This window comes from Copadichromis virginalis, linkage group LG20, assembly GCF_057382275.1.
Source record: "Copadichromis virginalis isolate Kocher_CV1m ecotype Utaka linkage group LG20, C_Virginalis_male_GT1.1, whole genome shotgun sequence".
NCBI classification, from domain to species: domain Eukaryota; kingdom Metazoa; phylum Chordata; class Actinopteri; order Cichliformes; family Cichlidae; genus Copadichromis; species Copadichromis virginalis.
In genome coordinates this window covers 31,341,546-31,360,786 of record NC_140637.1, presented here as the reverse complement: position 1 = coordinate 31,360,786, position 19,241 = coordinate 31,341,546, and the positions used below count along the sequence as shown (strand labels likewise).

The following is a 19,241-nucleotide window of genomic DNA, read 5'->3' as shown; positions in this document are numbered from 1 at the left end:
TTGTGAAGAAATTTCACCTCTCATCTAAGAGGCTTCTTCTTAAGCTGCTAATGTTGAGCCCGAGCTATTTAGCCCCTAGTGCGGTTGCCATTTTGGAGCTTGTACTGAGTCTTTCACCCACTATTAATCCCACTATTATTCATGTGAGCTGTGAAGGGTCCCATGAGCCAAGGTGTGAAGCAAACTGTGGGCCAATACTGTCACACTGGCCAGGGTTTGAATTCTCTGAGTCATTGTCTCGTCCCACTATTATGTGGGATGTTGAGGTCAGGTGACTGCATCGCCTGGGAAGGGACTGCAAGACTGTATTATAGATGGCTGATAGATGGTGCCATAAGACACCACCTCTGGTCCCACCACTGTTGCCTCACAGCAAGAAGGTCCTAAGTTCAATTCCACCATCAGGCCGGGTCTTTCTGTGTGGAGTTTGCATGTTCTTCCTGTGTTTGCGTGGGTTCTCCCCGGGTAGTCTGACTTCTTCCCACATTCCAACGACATGCAGTTAGTGGGGTTAGGTTAACTCTAAATTACCACAGGTGTGAACGTGAGTGTGAATGGTTGTCTGTCACTGTGTTAGCCCTACAACAGACTGGTGACCTGGTACACCAGGGTGTACCCTGCCTCTCGCCCTAAGAGAGCTGGGATAGGGTCCGGTCCCCCCACAACCCTGACAAGGATAAGCAGAAGAGAATGGATCGATGTTATTCTGCTTCTCCGTGGTTGGTGTCTGAGGTTCTTCACTGAATGCACAGGACAGCCTCGTGCATAAGAGGTGAAACATCACGAACCAAAAAGAAGTCCAGTACCTTCATTTCAAGTGCTCAAGAGTGCTCAAGTCTGTTTTCATTCTTTCAAAAACTCGCTAAATCACTCCTGGTGTCCCACAGGGATCTACTCTGGGTCCTTTGCTTCTTTCAGATTTTCTAAGCACCAGCAGTTCTCCCACGGCAGGACTGAGAATTTATTATTTTCAAGTTTTTTTGTGTGTGTTTGTGCAGGTGTGCTACCGGTGAGGCGTGGCAGGAGATCATGTTAGCCAGTCTTCCAGGTAAACGCTGCGACCCCGAGTCAGACTACGAACCAGGGGAGGAGTTCAGCTGCGGCAGCAACTTCGCCATTGTTTATTTCATCAGCTTCTTTATGCTGTGTGCTTTCCTGGTCAGGACACACACTTACACACATTTTTTAATCACACATATCTTTAATGAAATTCTGACATAATAGTTAATCAGAAGGAAAATATGAGCAGACTGCTGATGCACATAGGAGCACAAATATTAGAGACACCTTTAACTTTGATTTAGATAATAAGTTATTTTATTCACGGCTGACATTTCTAAACACCGAACATTATTAGCTGCATGAAGACAGATGTTCAAGGTGTGCTTAATAAAGTGGCAATTGAGTATATATATGTGCATTTAAAATGTAACTAAACACCTTTGAATATACTTGTTTCTTCTGCTTCAGATTATCAACCTGTTTGTTGCTGTCATTATGGACAACTTTGACTACCTGACACGTGATTGGTCAATTCTGGGGCCACATCATTTGGATGAGTTCAAGAGGATCTGGTCAGAATATGATCCAGAGGCCAAGTAAGATGATCCGTGGTCCACATATACCCAGGATAATTTAGTGTTTTTATCTTCATGTTTTTAATTTATTTTTTATTTTGGCTTTAGTTAATAATAATTCCTTTGGTGAGAATAGAAACTCCTGCTCCTGCTAAAACACCTGGTTAAATAACTAGTTGTCCAGACACACACACACAGATCCCTCGATTACACTCCATAAAATGTCTTTTTCTCAAATGCAGTATATACTCTTTCATATATTTTTCTGTATCAGACGCACAAAACATATAAAAGTTTTCATGTGATTTAAATTTCATAGCAGTCAAGCAAATTGAAACTGGAAAGATAATAAATTGAGCTGGGATTTAATCTGCAGCCATGCTCTGGGCTCACTACCCTGCAGTTTCATCTAACTTTTTGATGTTGGGGAGAAAAGTGGATTATTTTTTTCCAGTGTTCATTGACCTAAATCAGGAGGAAAAGTGAATAAAGTTCCAGGTGGAGAGATGATCATAAAATTCCTGATTGTTCTTTGTTCTCAGAGGTCGGATAAAACACCTGGACGTTGTTGCTATGCTGAGAAGGATTCAGCCTCCTCTGGGTTTTGGGAAGCTTTGTCCTCACAGAGTTGCCTGCAAGGTAAAATAGTCACACACTGTGTGCTGTAGCTGCTGTTCAAAAGGTTATAAGCTTGGATTCAAGAGACTTAATTTAACTGGGAGCTATTTTTAACCATCTCAGCGTCTGGTAGCGATGAACATGCCTCTGAATGCTGATGGGATGGTGACCTTCAACGCCACGTTATTTGCTCTGGTTCGCACTGCCCTTAAAATCAAGACCGAAGGTATGTGATAGGTCTTTGCAGGAGCTGCTATAAACACACAGGAGTGATCCTGGACAAATTAAAGACTTCAGGAAATCATGGCTCCTCTTTCCTTTTCTGCCACAGCATTAAAAGGTTGACATTATTCAGGAAAACCTTTAGGTTTTATAGCTTTACTATCTGACAGCTACTAATGCATTTATAAACTAGCAGCAGCTAAGAGGGAGTCAGAAACTTCTCTGTAACTGATAATCAAATTTATAACATAAATCAGAGACTCATCTGCATATAAACTTACCTAAATCTTTCTGGAATGTGACAATAAACCAAACAGACACAGATCTGAACCATTGTGTCGCAGTTTAGGCATTGTGACAGCAAAACTTCATCTCTCTATGGACTAATTCAAAGTTGCAGAAGCTGTTTGCTTTGCAGACTAAATTAAATAAATGAAAGTGTATCTTCATAAAGGATGCTGTTATGCAGTAATTTTAAATAGTGAAATTGATTGATTGGTCATCTTTTAGCTTCTCTGTATTATTGAGTTCTTAAAATCATTGAATCAATACAAAAATAGAAATGGGTCCCTGTTAATAAGCCACAAGCCTGTAAACACAGTAGCCTAGCCATAACTTTTATCGGATTTACCTCTTGCCAGGTATCCCTGAGCAGGAGAACGAAGAGCTGAGGGTGATCATCAAGAAGATCTGGAAGAGAATGAAGCCAAAACTTTTGGACGAAGTCATACCGCCACATGAAGGTACTCTTGCTGCTCACACGACGAGGTAGTACTGTTACTGCAAGTCTCAGCAGGAGTACTGCAGACTGAACTCTCTCTTCTCCATCCACAGAGGAGGAAGTAACTGTTGGGAAGTTTTATGCCACTTTCCTCATCCAAGACTACTTCAGGAAGTTCAGGAGGAGGAAAGAAAAGGGAGATCTGACCGGAGAGAACGACTCACCCAACCAGTCTGCTGTCCAGGTCTGTCTGTCTATTTACTGACAGAAGGCTGCAAAGCGGCAAGATGCAGACCAACAGTATCAGGCCATATAAGACAGGCAGCAGTAACCCAACATGTTTTTGTTCTTTTTTAATGACTGAAGAAACCAAAGCTCCAAACAACAGAGTTTAAATGTCCTGGGGTCTTGTTTGTGAGTAATGTGAAGGTAAAGCATGAGATTAACCCAAGAGTTTGTGATGTTCATTTCCTGCTGAAGAGAGCGCTGAACTGGAGGGCAAAGTTTCCAGTTTACCAGTCAATCTGCATCCCAGCACTGACCTACCATCATGAGATGTGGGTAGTTAAAAAAATAACGCTGAGGATAAAAGTGGCTGAAATGAGTTTCATGTGTAGGGTGGGTCGGTCAACTTTAGAGATGAGGTGAGGAGCTAAGACATCCATAGGTAGCTTGGAATATAATTGCTGCTCCTTGAAATAGAAAGAACCCAGTTGAGGTGATTAGATTAAATGAAACTTTATTAATCCCTCGGGTGGGTTCCTCCGGGAAATTCAGTAAATTCAGGTGGTGCGAGTAACTGATAAAAATTCCTCTTGGACATCTTTGGAGGTTTTCCAGACATGCCCAACTTGGTGGAGACACTTGAGAAGACCCAGAGGTCGCCCGAGAGATTATATAGCTCCTCTAAGCCTGAGAGCACCTCAGGAAGATCTTGAAAATGTTGCTGGGGAAAGCACATCTGGAATACCTGTTTCGCTTGCTAACACAATTTGGAATAATTACACGATGATGGATGGATGGGAAAGCTCCTAGAGAAAATTTAGATACAGGGTCCATGGATGAAGCTGAGGTCTGTACCAGTCTTGTTTTTGTTTGTTTATATTTTATCCTTCATCTCTGTTCTCCCATCACCTGAGGAGTGCTCAGAGTCACTCATTAATTCGGTCGTCAGTTGTGATGCTTTTGAGAGCTCTTAAACTGAATTAGAGTCCAACCAAAGCTTGAAGATGCCTTTAGGAAAGAAACTGGGATGTGTATTTGTGTATGATGCTGTTACAACAAGTATGTCTTCATGCATTTTTTTTTTGTGTTTCCGTGTAGCTCTGTAAAGCTGGTCTGAAGACTCTGCAGGATCTGGGTCCAGAGATGCGCCTGGCTCTGAACGAAGACCTGGAGGAGGAGGAGGAGGCCATGATGGAGGACGAGGAGATGGAGGAGAATTCTGCATATAAGGTCTTTATTCAGATTTACACACTTAAGCGTCTGACAAACTTCTCAACTTTTTCTTTTTAGAAAATACTTGAATGGGCCTTTAAAAGAGATTAAGTTTGTATTTTGCCTGCAGGCTGAAAATGGTTATGCAGAGAAAGATCGACGTGGCTCTTTACTGACACCTACTGGTAAATGACCAGTTAATTCGTTATCATCAGGCTGCATCATGTAACAACACAAAAGGATTTAAAATGTAAATGAGGAAAACAGTTGTGATTACATGACACTTAGTGTGTCCACCTCACCTTCTTTTGCAGGTCAGGGCGGTGTTGTGGGTGACGGCAGCGTCTCTAACGGAGGTCTGATACACCGGGTCGGGTCTCTCACCAAGATGGCAAACGGCAGCGATCACGACGAACATCTTCGCTGGGGAGACAGCGTGAGGTCATCCATTAATCGACATCCCTACCGCCGCTCATCCGTGAAGAACGGCCTGCTGGACCACGGCCACAAAAGACCGTCATACTCCAAACGAAGGTAGGTGGTCACACAACGGAAACCACTAAGGAAACGTGGCATTTACAGGTGTGACAGCCAATTACAGTCCCCCCCCCCTCCAGGTGGTGGCAGCCCCAGCCCCTTACAGATCAATAAGAAACCCTTTAGAGAGAAATTGAGATCAGTTTTCCTTCAAGTGTCGTCTGTCACTGCTTGGTCACTGCTGCACTCTCAACTGGCTCATGCAAGCAAGACTACAAATTTACCATATTGGCTTTCTCCTGTGGGTTGTGACCTCCTCACCTCTCTCATCCTTTAACTTTGCACACTCCCACTGAGGTCTGCTGAGCAGATGCTCCTAACCTGACCTAAGGTCCACATTATAGCTCACAGAGCTGATGGAGTCTTTATGGCAAAAGCCCCTACATAGTGGAATAAACTGCACCTTCCCTTCAGGACCTCAACAAAACCAAAAGTTTTAACCAATTTTTATGCCTCAGCTGTAAAAGGCTGATGGGATGTTGTCATCACTGCGCGGGACAGCGTGGACACCCAGCTGCGTGAACACGAGAATGAGGCGACGTAGGATTTTCAAACTGATACCATAAGTGCACTTTAAGTGTGACGTTGAGCTCAAGGTCAGAGGTCAAGTTTTCTGAAGATCTTGTGAAGGCAATAACTCAAGAAGGAGGTGAGGGGTAGTACTGGCAGCCATCAGTATCTTTATTTATTCTGGCTGCTTTCTACTTCTATGGTTTTACTCTTTTTGTGTATTTTAATATGTTGTGTTGCTCTAATGTTATCTCATTTTATTCTATGAGCTGTACAGTTAAATGTTTTTAATTATGCTTCTAAATAACCTGACTTAATTTGACACTTTCTGTGACCTGTAGAAGGGACTCACGGGACAGATTGTGGAGGAACGGAGACATGGAGGCTTGTGGCGAGCAGGGTTACTACAGCAGAGAAGAAGACAATGACAGCATCACCTCCAGAGAAAGGTACACGTTAGCTTTGATGTCACCCTCAGAGGCGACTGACATTTCTGGAGGGCACACATCGACATAGTGGAAGACCGATTCATTTTCCTTTGTGTGTTTGCAGACATTATCCTGATGAGCCTCCTCTGTACAGAGACCATTACGATGGCCACGCCTCCTATACCAACAGTAGCTATGGTAATGGCTACAGCGAGGGGAGGAGGACGACCAGAAGACGCCTACTTCCTGCCACACCCACAGGTGACACGATGTCCCAGAATCCTCTCTGCAGCGTAACTGCATCATCACACCTCATATGAGTTTTTTGTTTATCAGGTCGGAAGCCGTCGTTTAACATCCAGTGCCTGAGGAGGCAGGGCAGCAGCGACGACCTACCGATCCCCGGGACCTACCACCCGACATCGCCGCCGCGTCGCACGTGCACACAGGTAAAACACACAGCAAGCACACACACACAAATCTCTCTTCTTCAGTGAAATCAAACACTCTCCTCTCCTCAGCAAACGTTCAACAGCTTCGAGTCTCGTCACTCCTCCGGTCGCTCCATGGCGGCCTCCTCGGCATCCTGGGCGAACCCTTGCCCTCGCCGCGGTCGCCTCCTCTATGCTCCTCTAATCCTGGTGGAGGAGGAAGGAAGCCCACCCTGGGGAGGAGGAGGAGGACCTGCGGGTGAAATAAAGAAGGCAGGAGCAGGAAGAGGTGAGGACACCACATTTTTGTTGATTTTAGCCGCACTGTAAACGTGTTCCTGTGGTTTAAAGTCGCACCTTTCTCATCCATCAGGTGTCAGCGTGACAGGTGCGGCACCCAGACCAGCCTGGTACGGCGGCCCTGCGGGGACATCAGGTAAGAGGGACGAACAAATGCACACTAAGATAGTTTTTACACACAAACTCTAGACAGTGTTGCGGCATCAGGTTGAATTTCAGAAATCAGTTGAACTTGAAAATGTATCCTCCTCCTCTTTTTTAATTAGGCAGTGAAAACTGTTATTCTGGCAGTAACCGCAGACAGCCTCTGGGAGAAAGATGCAGTTAGCAGGTCAGCAAAGCATAAACTGACAGCAGCTCTGGCACAGTTACAGGCCTGCCTCCTGTGCAGGGCCTGAATGCTAATGCTGCTGGCCCAAGTTCAGAGGACACATAGTGGTGGAGCAGCGGAGGACCAGAGTGGGCACAGAGGGAAACCGTCTGTGCCCTTTGATATCATTTGTGGAGGGAAAAGGTGCATCAAAATTTTAAGATTATTTGACACTACACGTAGACCCCTGACAAAAAGAACGGCCTCTTTTTGTCATTTTTAAGGATATTAGAAATTTACCGACTACGCTCACATGTACAGCAGGTTGCACAGGTGTATCTGCTGTGCTGTAACTGCAGAGATGTAACATCCAAAGTCAGTGCTGTAGTTAGATTCTTTGTGCGTTTGTGCCATCAAACTGTGTGCATACTCTTGGGTAGGGAGCAGGCCTCCAGGCCAGTTTGTGTCCACGGCCTGTGGTCACGCTCCGTGTCTGAATGTGTCACGTGATTGTGTTGCAGCTCCACCCCCATACAGGGCGTACACAACCCTCAGAGTCCCCTCTCACCTTGGAGCACCGTTCACTGAGAAAAGAGGGTCAGCTGACAGTCTGGTGGAGGCGGTAAGAACTGACTGCTGATTGATCTCTGATCAGTTTCTGTGTCCAGAATCAGCGATTTATCCCGGTTGTGTTAATCTCCGCGCAGGTTCTGATCTCAGAGGGCCTCGGTCTTTACGCTCGAGATCCAAAGTTTGTGGCATTTGCGAAGAGGGAGATCGCTGACGCGTGCCACATGACAGTGGATGAGATGGAGTCGGCTGCCAGCGACCTTCTTGGCTCAGGGAGCCACAGCTTTCTCAGCAACGCTGCCAGCGACCAAGCTGCGCTCTATAGCGATGAGGAGCCAATCAGGACAGGCCATGACGAGGATGAGCTGGCTGATGAGATGACCTGTGTGACATCATTCTGAGGCTCTGGACCAATCAGGATAAAGATGGAGATGGGACATTTGCAATCAGCAGGAGCCATGTTTAGAATGTGACTTCCAGGACACCAAACCAGTTAGAGGAAGGAGTCGGGGAGTAGTTAATTTAAAGTTTTGGTGAATGAGGAGAGATCGAGGTCACTGTTGAAGGATGGATGAAGAGTATGGAGTGATCGGGAGAAGGAACGAAATCAAGGGAGAAGGAAGAAAATAAAAAAGGATGGAAATCTGGATACAAAGGACAAATGGAAGAAGGGAAGGAAGAACAAATGTTAAGAAAGGGTTAAAAATGTCACAAGTTAGGAAAACAATGAAAGCAAGTGGGAAAATAGAAAAAGAAGGATGAGATGAGAAACAAAGAGGGACATGAGGGTTTTTTTAAAAAAAGAAAATGTTGACTTGAGAGGCGACTCCTGCCAACACTCAAGTCACTGACTAGCTGAGGGGCAGGAGGGCCTAGGCAGACAACACAGCAGCTTCCGGTGACTCCGGGAATTTTTTGGTGGCCTTTTCGGAGACAAAGTCTCTCTAAAGGTTTAAAAGGTTAAACAGGTTTACTCCAGTTCACTCTGCATCAATTCAGATGTGTGCCAGTGACTCAAACAACAAAGTAGAAATAAAACTTTTCACTTTTGCAACCTGTTTGTCCAAAACGTCGCCGCCAGCTCAAAGTGATCCAATGCCAGCGAGCATGGAAAATATGTATTGCTGATAAAATGTGCTGTAGTAAAATGAGAGGAAACCAAACACAAGTCCTGATATTATACTTATTACATATTGTTTCAATGACTGCAGGCAGTTTTTCACATGACAGTTGGAGTGGTGTGCGATGTAGAGCCATAGACTGTAAATGAAAGATGAACAGAGCCTCAATGACATCGTCCACTTGCCTTGAAGCAAGCCAAGCAGAGCATTAATGACTACCCTGTTGCAATATCATTTTTTACTTTAAACCCATCAGGAACGTATGTAATGATAATTTAAGAGAGCCATAGGGTAATACTTCTATACCCTGGTGGACATTAGAAGGATAAAATTTGAATATGATACAATTTTAGTGACATAACACGAATACATTTTTTAAATGTTTTTTGTCAGACTTAAATGCTATTTTAACTAAATTGTGAGTAAACTAGCAAAAGAGAATATAAATGAATGTTAATAATATAATTTTTACTATTATTTTATCACAAAGGTTTTAGCTATTGACAACTGCAAAGCACCTCAGCATTTTATGTTACATTTAGACACAGAAAATACACAAAAGGTTATGAGTTCAGATACATTTAATACCATAGTTAACCAGCTGATTAAGAATTAGCTTTATGCTGTTGTTAGCCTAAAATGCAAACTGGAACTTCTGATAAAAAATTGGCATGTAATACTTTGTCAGATACTAAATTATACAACCACTATCATGTATACTTACTATATACTTATAAAACTCTATAATACATGTCATAATTTAATAAAGATTAGCAAGTTGCTGGGTAGCTAAGCTAAGTGCTGACTTCTGCTAACCACTAACGGTTGCGTACAGATTTAGTTTAGCGCTAGCTAATACTCAGTACCTTTGCTTGTCTTTACTTTCTGTCTTTAGTTTATGTTATATAATGTCACAGTCAGATAAAGTTTAATCCGTGTAACTTCACGGATATCTTTAAACAACAGACACACCAAACAATTAGCGGCAGTACAGTGCCCCTCTTTAGGCTTAAGGCTTAAGGCACTTAAAAATGGCCAGTATTGATAAAGCTACTCTAATGCAGTCTCTGAATGAAGCCGATGAGCTGGTAATGAGAAGGCAAGGTTTATGCAGTAACACAATAATGCTAATAAAAATAAAGCAACTGAAGCAAATGAATACGAGCTAGCTGTGTTCCCATCTTGTTAGCAGATGATTTAATCATTTGAATGATAGCAGAAAGAAGAGGTTAACGTATAAACTGGATAAATCTTTTAACATTTTGCTGAAATTGTTGATCAAAAAAGTTCTCGTGGCAGAATAATTTTTTCTTCAGAAGATGCAGAAATAAAAACATTGTTTTCTTCCATAGCATTTATTTATTTTTCCAAGTGCTCATGTCAAAACTCCACCTATATGTCAGTGTAATTAATAATCCATTTGTATGTTTTTGTAAACATGAATTTAAGAAAAGAGGAATTGAAGTAAAATTATAAATATGGAAGAATTAAGGGAAAAAGTTTAAAATTTAATGTGTCAAAGTCAAAGGAGAGGTATCCTTGAACTTCCATTGATAGGTTTGTGCAGTGAGTAAGGAAAATGTGACTGAGGCTGGGAACGAGACGCTTGTGATGAAGAAGCATAAAGCATAAGCTGAGCTTCATTTAGTTTTCACAGTCACAGGTTTTGTATCAGGACTGTTGATGTGTTTGATGTTGCTGTTGAAGGATGTGCTCTGTGATTCGTACAGCTGTGGGGAACATTTTATTTCTCATGTTTCATTAACGTGTTTTAATGAAAGTCTTATCTACACACAAAGACCTGAAAAGACTTTGCTTTTGTTTGTTTTTTTATTTGTCAGGAGTGTGTTTGTTTGATGTATTCAGCTTTTCTTATTTCAGATGTTTGATATTTTTTATTGACTTTCACAGAAAGGACGGGATTTCCGTTTCATTCGTGCCGGCCAGCAGTCCAGTGGTGTTTATGTCTCTTCTGAACTTTTGTGTTTTCGTCTTTTTCTCTTTTTTTCCATTCTTTTTTCTTTCCAACAGTTTGCACAGTTTCCCAGCAGTTAAGGGCTTTTAATTCCACACCTGGATTTTCTCCTCACAACGCCCTCAGACATTAAACTACCATGTTCAGCTGAGAAACAGCTCTGTCTGAACCTTCATTTACCTCAAATAAAGACTGAAAACAACCTACTGCCGGACTCTTCTGTGTTAATATTCATACCCAGTGCACAATACTGTAAGACAGCACACTTAAAACAACTTGTTTTATCTTATTCGAGAGAGACTTGACCCAGTTGGCACTCATGCAAACTCACAGCATATAAAAATGCAGAACATATACAGCAGGATGTACAACAATCTATATCTAACATTTTTCTGCAAATTATTCAATGCGAAAGTATCTGGTAAGTACGGTGGCCCCTAGAGACAAAGCATGAACAAACTCCAAAACACTTACAAACTCCAAAACACAACAGAAGTGCTGCAGGACGCTAGGGGCAGTGTTGAGCTCGATTTGCAAAATAAACGGCAAGTTTGTTGCAAACACATGGGCTGTGTCCCAATTCAGGGGCTGTGTCCCAATTAAGAGACCGCACGCTTGAAGTACGCGCACTACGCGTACTACGTACGGTGCGTAGTACGTAGTACGAGAAGTGCGGAAGTGAGAGGCTTGTGAAATGGGACGGTCTAGCCTCCGTCGCGCTGTTCAGGTTGCCTAGCAACCATGATACTAACCGCGAGAAACGTTTCATGCAGCATTGTTTGACAGAAATGAAGGAGAGAAAATGTTTTGTTGGTCATTCATTTTTTATGACATAACTTTGATTAGCTGAGCATCTGAGGCTGAGACCATGGGACTGTAAAACATGATTGTTGGGCTTCATTTCTGTACTGAACTGATACTAACTAATATTAGCTAGTAAATAACAATTAGCTAATGTTGTTCATGAGACTAAAGTCATCTCACTGTGGTAATGAAAAAAAAAAAAAAATATATATATATATATATATATATATATATATATATATTTTACAGGATATATTACAGCAGTGAGCTTGAACTCTGGGTCAAAGATTCAAGTTGCATTTATTTATATTACCTATCACCTTAAATCTTCACTCAAAGACAAGTATCTTTGACAGTGTATAGATGTATTATACATAACAGACAAATATTGTTTGTTTAATATGTTGGCATTACATTACATTTGGCTCATTGCTTACATATATGTATAAAAAGAAAATGTACAAGCTGTGAAAACTGTTTCTGATAGAATGAAGAGTAGACTGATATATTAAATATTCCTTTATTGGGTGAGAAAATCAGACCATGTCATAACTGCTTTAAGTCATACAGAATAGACATCAGAGCCTTAAACAGGCTGACGTCTGCTAAATGGGTCAAACTGGGCACAAAGTCTACAAACACATAACATCCTTATAGAATATGATGTAACACTATAGATCAACTTAGCTCAGAATATATAAAGCATATAAACAGTTACAGCAATATGATGCAACAAACACAGCAGTGCTACTGATCCAAAATACTCAAAGCTTCATAGAACTGAAACAAACATTTATTTTTAGCTCCATTCTGCTGCTGATACATACTTTAGGTTTCTGAATATTAAACTTGTTGCTGCCTTTCATAGTGTGTAACTTGAAGGCCCTGAGTACTTTCTCCCACACTGAAAACACTGGGATGATAACATTATTTGAACATTACCTAATAAGACTGATTCAGGACAGACAATTAGTTATTTTAAACTTTCCTAGCAGTCCTTCACAAACAGGGAACAGTCTGTCTATTCTCTCCATCTGTCAGCTGCTGCTGGCTCTTCCTCCTCCTCTTCCTCACACACTGCTGAGTTTGTCCTGGTGGATCATCAGGGGTGCAAAGCCTCACAGATGATGTGCAGCAGTGTGTCACTCAGTCTGTCCTCACTCTGGACACTTGCAGTTGTCACACATGGAAATCAAATGTGTGATAAGCTGCAGGATTCAAACACAAGTGTAACTTATAAACACATGTTCATACTTTTATTCCACAATCAGAGAGAAAGAAACAGAGAGAGAGTGCAGGACAGACAGACAGGTGACAGTCTCAGGTGTAGACACTGCTACAAAACAGCACCAGAAAAGCAGGATTTAGTGTTTGTGTTATTACGAGTGCTAAACAGGAAGAGTTCCCAGATGGTACAGTGGACACAGGTACTTCCTGGCTTGTGTAGTTACTAGGTAACAAAAGCTCATCACTGCCCCTAGCGTCCTGGAGCACTTCCGTTGTGTTTCAGAGTTTGCATGTGTTTTGGAATTTGTAAGTGCTTTGTCTCTAGGGACCACCGTAGGTAAGAAACTACAGTCAGAGGAGTTCAGCCGGTACCAGGAAGTTTATAACTTTGTAAAAAAAAAAAAAAAAAAAAAAAGGAAACTGCTTTTGCTAGTTTTGTTCAGCCTTCAGTGAAATTTGGCCTCATATTTTCATTTCTAGTTTAAGTTAGACTCTTAAAACATTTCAACCTAAATAAAATTCTTGTGGATTCTTGACACTTTAACTAACTAGTGCACACATGGCCACGCTACAGTCCACGAATAAAGACTGTGTTAGTTGATGTGATGTAATTCTGATACTGATATCCAAAGTAAGTATATTTAATATTTACCAAGATGTTTTTGTGGCGAAATGAAAACGATACCCTGCTTAAAGGTGGAATAGGTTCATAAACTACAAACAGATCAATTGTTGGTAGGTGTTTGCCAGGCAACGTGATGACCTGATAATATTTGATATTAATGTGATTGCTCAACTCCTGATCACATAGGAGTCGTCTGTGGACAGATAGATTTTCTTGTATTATAATAAGATCCAGTCTGATGTCCACAGGGACGTGTGCTCTCTCCCTTATTATTTATCCTCTACACAAATGTGTGTCAGAGCATCATTAGGATAATGAGAACAATCGTGTCCCAGTCCTGAATAATTTTCTTAAATAATGCGATGAGTCTCGTCTTCAGTCTAACTAATACAAATGATATGATCACTGATTAATAGAAAATGTCATATACAAGAGGTCACGTGTGTTAAGGGTCAGATGGTGGAATGTGTTTGGTAATCATATCTCTCTAGCAGGAGCTTTTGTGTTAATTTGGGTTCGGCTTCTGCGGCCACTCTGCCATGGGGTGTACCGCAGGGATCTATTCTTGGACCACTACTGTTTTCATTATATCTCTTTTTTTTTTCAGTCCCAATTGTTCCTCTGGTACACCAGATGTTGACTTTGCTGTTCTGACCCCTCACCCTTACTAATCTTGGGGTAAAAATCGACACTGCATCTAGTTTTGATGGCCACGAAAAAGGAGTGCTCAAATCTTCATTCTATTACCTCAGACGTCTGTCGAAGGTTAAGCCTTTTTTTCCCAGGCGCGACTTGGAAACTGTCATCCATGCTTTTATAACCTCACACTTGGATTACTGCAAATCCCTTTTAACAGGGGCTGGCCAGGCCATTCTGTCACGCCTGCAACTGGTGCAGAATGCTGCAGCACAGTTTTTAACTGGTAAAAGAAAATTTGAACATATTAATCTGGTTCTGACCTCCTTACACTGGCTTCCAAATGAATATAGAATCTATTTTAAAATCATTTTACTTTTAGTTAAAACAGAATACATTTAGTTATTCTGTTTTAAGAAGTAATTGAGCTGTTGAGAAACTGCTTTTTCAATGATCTCACTTAAAAATTGGACATTTGAGATCGGCCTGTAGTTGTTCATTTGTGTCTTGTCAAGATTGTCCTTTTTCAGTATAGGTTTAATTACAGCAGTTTTTAGTGGTTCTGGAAACACACCTGACATTAAAGAAAAGTTGACGATCTGTAACAGGTCTGACTCCAAAGTCTTTGAGATCTTTTTGAAAAAACTTGTTGGCAGGACATCTAAACAGCAGGAGGAGGAGTTCAGTTGACCTAAGATGTCCTCCAGGTCTTTGCTGTTAATAGGTTGAAACTGTTTCATGGTGTTTAAACAGTTTTTCGGTGGACACAGTACACATCCTGGATCTGCTGTTGATGTACCAACTGCTTGTCTTTGGATTTTTTCTGTGAAGAATTTGGCGAAGTCATTGCAGGCCATTGTCGAAATTCAGCTGCCACTGACACAGGAGGGTTTGTTAGCCTGTCAACTGTAGCAAATACGACCCGAGCATTATGACTGTTTTTGGTGATGATGTCAGAGAAGTAGGACCTCCTTGCACTCCTCAGTTGTAAATTATAATTGTGAAGTTTCTCTTTATAAATGTCATAATGAACCTGGAGGTTTGTTTTTCTCCATCTGCGCTCAGCTTTCCTACACTCTCTTTTTTCATTTTTCACCAGTGTGGAGTTTCTCCATGGAGACTTTTTCCTTCCAGAGATAACCTTCACCTTAATGGGAGCAATAGTGTCCATTACATTTAACATGTTAGCATTGAAGCTATTGACGAGCTCATTGACTGAACCTCTGGACAGGTCAGGTGTTAATGGGAAGACCTGGTTAAAGATCTCACTACTGTGTTCAGTTATACACCGTTTTGTGATCACTGCTGTTGATATATTTGTGTGGGCTGAAATTTTATGGTATTCTAAATATTTTGGACAATTATTCATTATTATAGTGTTTATATTGACTCTGCTTTCCTCTGTGTCATAGTTTAAATATTTATCTGTAAAGAGCAGAAACTCTCTCATTCAAACAGGCTGATTGGTGAATCCCAGATGGACCCAGACCGGCTGGATCAATTTTACTTGTCGACTTGCAGCCTCAGCTCGCGTCATTCTTCCTTCTGGACACGGCTTCGAGTCCCAAAGTGCAGAACAGCATGGTATAAACACGGCAGCTTTCCTGCAGCAGGCCTCATTCAGAGAAAGAGACTGTGGCTTTGATCTCCTACCTGACGCTGTGTGAATTATTTATGACTATTTTACTTCTTCATTAAGTCGCATTATGCTCATCTGTTTGTTTGTTTTTGAAAACATGCATGTGAGGATAGATGGCTGTGCCTGTGGATGCTAATAAAGGAATCTGAACAATGCACCTTTGTAAATATATGATGATAAATAATATAGGTGTATGTTAATTCTCAGAGTGGCTTTGTCCACTGCTTCAAAAACATGTTGTAAAAATGAACTTAAACCAAAGGATATGTGGGACATTTTTTACTTTTAATTTCATTGATTTTATTTTCTATTTGTCACAGAAACATCATTGTCATCAGGAAAAAGATACCTTTTAATAAATGCAGATACTGGTTCATTTTGCCTGCGGTCCATGGGCAGGTACAGACTATATTAAATGAAATCTGATGTATTTATTGTTGCAACTAAACTGCATTTTGGTCACCTCCATTATCTTGTGTTAAATGTGTTTTAGTGTGGTCACCGTATTGTTACAGGGCAAACATTTTTCTCAATGCGTGTTGATAGAATAAGGAGCTGTGTGCCTTAGAACTCCTGGAGCTTTCAGTGAGTTTCCTCCTTGAATGCTTTTTGGTCCCCCACCCACTAAAATCCTGGAAGCAACCCTGGTGGTTAAACGTAGAGATGCATAAACTCACAGCTAAAATAGGGGATGCTGCAGTATAAATTTATATTTTTATTCTCATCAGAAAAGTAGCTTCCAAGTGTTGTCTTGACATCAAATGTATGGATGAAATGCAGACTGAATTTTTTCAACTGCCCAGTCTGTGTTAGAGACATGCATATTACTGAGATCCTTCAGAGTTTCCCAATCTTATCTTGAAAAAGCCCAAACTCTGTTTGAAGGTTGGGTTTGTTACAAAGGATCAAAACCCACCACTGTAAAATAACATTACAAAAACATGTAGCATAAAATATTACAAGGGCCTACCTGTGAAACAAAATGTGTCACTATTGTACCTACCTGTGTGGAGTGACAGGTCTGACCCAGTCTGATGTGGTCTGAGCTCCCTCTGCTGGCTGACTGAAGGATGAGCTCCAGTTGAAAGAAGGAAGGAAGGAAGGAAGGAAGGAAGGATGGAAAGGATCACTCACTCAAAATCCGTCTTTCAGCCCTAACTGGAGCTCAGCTAGCTCATTTGATTCAAACAGAATTAACAGCCCATTTCCATCTGTTGCCATTTCCATGACACACACACCAAACCAGCAGACATAGCCTGTTGCCATTGTTGCACAAAGGTCAGGGAAACCTGTGCCACCTGAAAGCCATGACATAATCTTCCCTCTGCCAGGGATACCACATGACCACACGTAAAACCCCACCTTCCAGGTTCCTCATTGGCAGATATGCGTGTGATTGGTTGTTTTAAATGTTTTCTACTCTTTATCTGTTTCACTTTAAACCTTCTCCTGTATTTATAAAGCCTATAAACCACCATATCTAGGAACAGCTGGAGGTTTTACCTCTTTAGAGTCACTTCAGCCCAAATTATCTTGAGAAGGGGAAGGGGCGGGGAGGTCATATAAGGGCTGGGTGTGTTCTCCAACTCATTTGTCTGATCTGTGCCATCCTGACACACCTGCAAGTCTGTTTGAAATGATGCTGCTAATTGCTACAAGAATTTATTGTTTGTCCTTTGACTTAAAAACTGCCACTCTGAGATTTGGGGTCACTTTGAAAAGCCCTTGTTTTGACAGAAAAGTATGTTTGAGCTAATATGACGTTAAATTCACAGGTGATTTTTATGTAATATCTTTAGGGGAGTACGTAGTGTTTTAGGGGTTTTTTGTTTGTTTGTTTGTTTGTTTTTATTCAAATCCAGTGAGTTAAAATGCTAACCAGAGATGCTTGCACACACTGATGAGTGTCTGGCACATCAGCATTTATGGGTTTAATTATGACGTCATGGTCAACAGCTCCATGCAGTAAAAACTTCCCCCTCAAAATGAATAAAATGAATACAGCATACCACCTGTACACTACTCCCTTCATGAGCAGCACCATTTGGTTCTTGCAGACTTCTTGTCTTCTTGGTCAGCACGCACCAGGTCGGGTTAAAGCCTGTGTCTTCTCTTCTGTGAAGGGCGTAGTGCACACCATAGCAGGAAGTCATAAGTGGTGTCTTTAATCGGCACCACACTTTCCAGCTGTGCTGATTGTTAGAGGTTTTATTTATTGATTAAACAGTGACTTTGCATGATGAGTACTGCTGGAACACCAGGGTGACGGTTGTTTAAGATACTGTGCTGTGCAAAAGTCTTGACACACGACAATTCTTCATGTTTTAGGGAAACGAGTACAACAGTTTATTAAAGGAACATGATTTTTTGCAAATGGTTGTTGTTAATGAAGTTTATAAAGAGCCAATTTTTTTAAATGAATCATTCCACTAAATGCAATCAATGTTACTTTAACTTAAAAATATAACTATCTTTCAAAAGCACCGACTTACTGAAGTGACCTAAATGTTTTTGAACTTCAGTCGTCTAGCTTAATGCAATCTCTCAACAAATCAACAAGTGATGATGTTAATCATAATGACCTCTGAGTGGCAGGGTGGGGGGTGACTGAGAGGCACAGACTGTAAGTAAAGGATAAATGTAGCATGCTGGTTTAAGTAAGGTCTTATTCTTTTTAATGACCACCAGGGGGCGACTCCAGTAACTGCAAAAATGAAAGAAGACTTCATATTTGCAGTTTCTTGGTAGACTGAGAAAATAGACCTAGACTCTCACGGACTATGGTATGAATAAAATCAGTCCTAGCTTAAAGTACTCCTGAATACAGCACAATGTTCATTTTTGTTAACTGTGGTCATTATCAGACTCACATGACTTCTGACTGACACCAGGATGGCTGCAGTATCATAAAACCAAAAGTGATCAGGTGGCTAGCATCAAATAATTATTAGTAGTTATTGTTGTATCGAAACTCCATAATGCAGTCAAAGATGTTGTTTATACCTCAGTCTACATGTGGATACTGATGGGAACAGTTCCTTGTCTACTCTGAATTTCATTTTGGAACATTTGTATAGGAGTGCTCCCACAGGCACAGAGGGACCAGGATGAATGCCACTGCAATACGAATGTCTGTCAGAAATTTGGCTTTAAACTTTGACAAAAATTGAATTAAAGCCACTGAATGATTCAGGATTAAGAGCTACTTGTATTTGTAACATATATTGGTTCCTAAATTGTGTAAGCATTAAATGTTTATTTGAATTAACTGTTAAATCAAATTATGAGCTGAGGTTTTTGTTTTAATGTTATAAAAATATAAATCTGCGTTACAGATTACATTTATACGTCACGTATTGGGTCACATGATCACAAGCACGTCACCACCACCTTCTACCGTGATGACGCAATCCCCCCCCCCCCTCCAAGAAATAAAAGCTAAATTTTTAATTTAATAAAATAAATATTTTTTTTTTAATAATCATATTTAATGTTTGTTTTTTTTAATCTGAAATGTTTCTTTGTTCTTGTTTTTTTATAGTAAATAAAATGA

At 41.0% G+C, this 19,241-nt stretch overlaps 1 protein-coding gene across 3 annotated transcripts in view; it reads left to right on the top strand.

Annotated features, from left to right (window-relative positions):
- cacna1fb (calcium channel, voltage-dependent, L type, alpha 1F subunit) overlaps positions 1-10,964 on the top strand; it is a 45,804-nt gene extending 34,840 nt beyond the window's left edge. Inside the window, exons 36-51 of one of the 3 annotated variants that reach the window (XM_085444879.1) lie at positions 999-1,158; positions 1,471-1,598; positions 2,120-2,216; positions 2,319-2,421; positions 3,059-3,160; positions 3,252-3,382; positions 4,462-4,593; positions 4,706-4,760; positions 4,890-5,109; positions 5,964-6,071; positions 6,175-6,311; positions 6,387-6,489; positions 6,586-6,770; positions 6,870-6,917; positions 7,613-7,713; positions 7,799-10,964. In XM_085444879.1, the coding sequence (XP_085301005.1) occupies positions 999-1,158; positions 1,471-1,598; positions 2,120-2,216; positions 2,319-2,421; positions 3,059-3,160; positions 3,252-3,382; positions 4,462-4,593; positions 4,706-4,760; positions 4,890-5,109; positions 5,964-6,071; positions 6,175-6,311; positions 6,387-6,489; positions 6,586-6,770; positions 6,870-6,917; positions 7,613-7,713; positions 7,799-8,062 (2,074 nt within the window). In that variant the 3' untranslated portion in view covers positions 8,063-10,964. Of the gene's footprint in view, positions 1-998; positions 1,159-1,470; positions 1,599-2,119; positions 2,217-2,318; positions 2,422-3,058; positions 3,161-3,251; positions 3,383-4,461; positions 4,594-4,705; positions 4,761-4,889; positions 5,110-5,963; positions 6,078-6,174; positions 6,312-6,386; positions 6,500-6,571; positions 6,771-6,854; positions 6,918-7,612; positions 7,714-7,798 lie in introns of all 3 variants that reach the window. The other 2 variants (XM_085444878.1, XM_085444880.1) reach the window with 2 other exon arrangements.
- Positions 10,965-19,241: the final 8,277 nt, after the last annotated feature.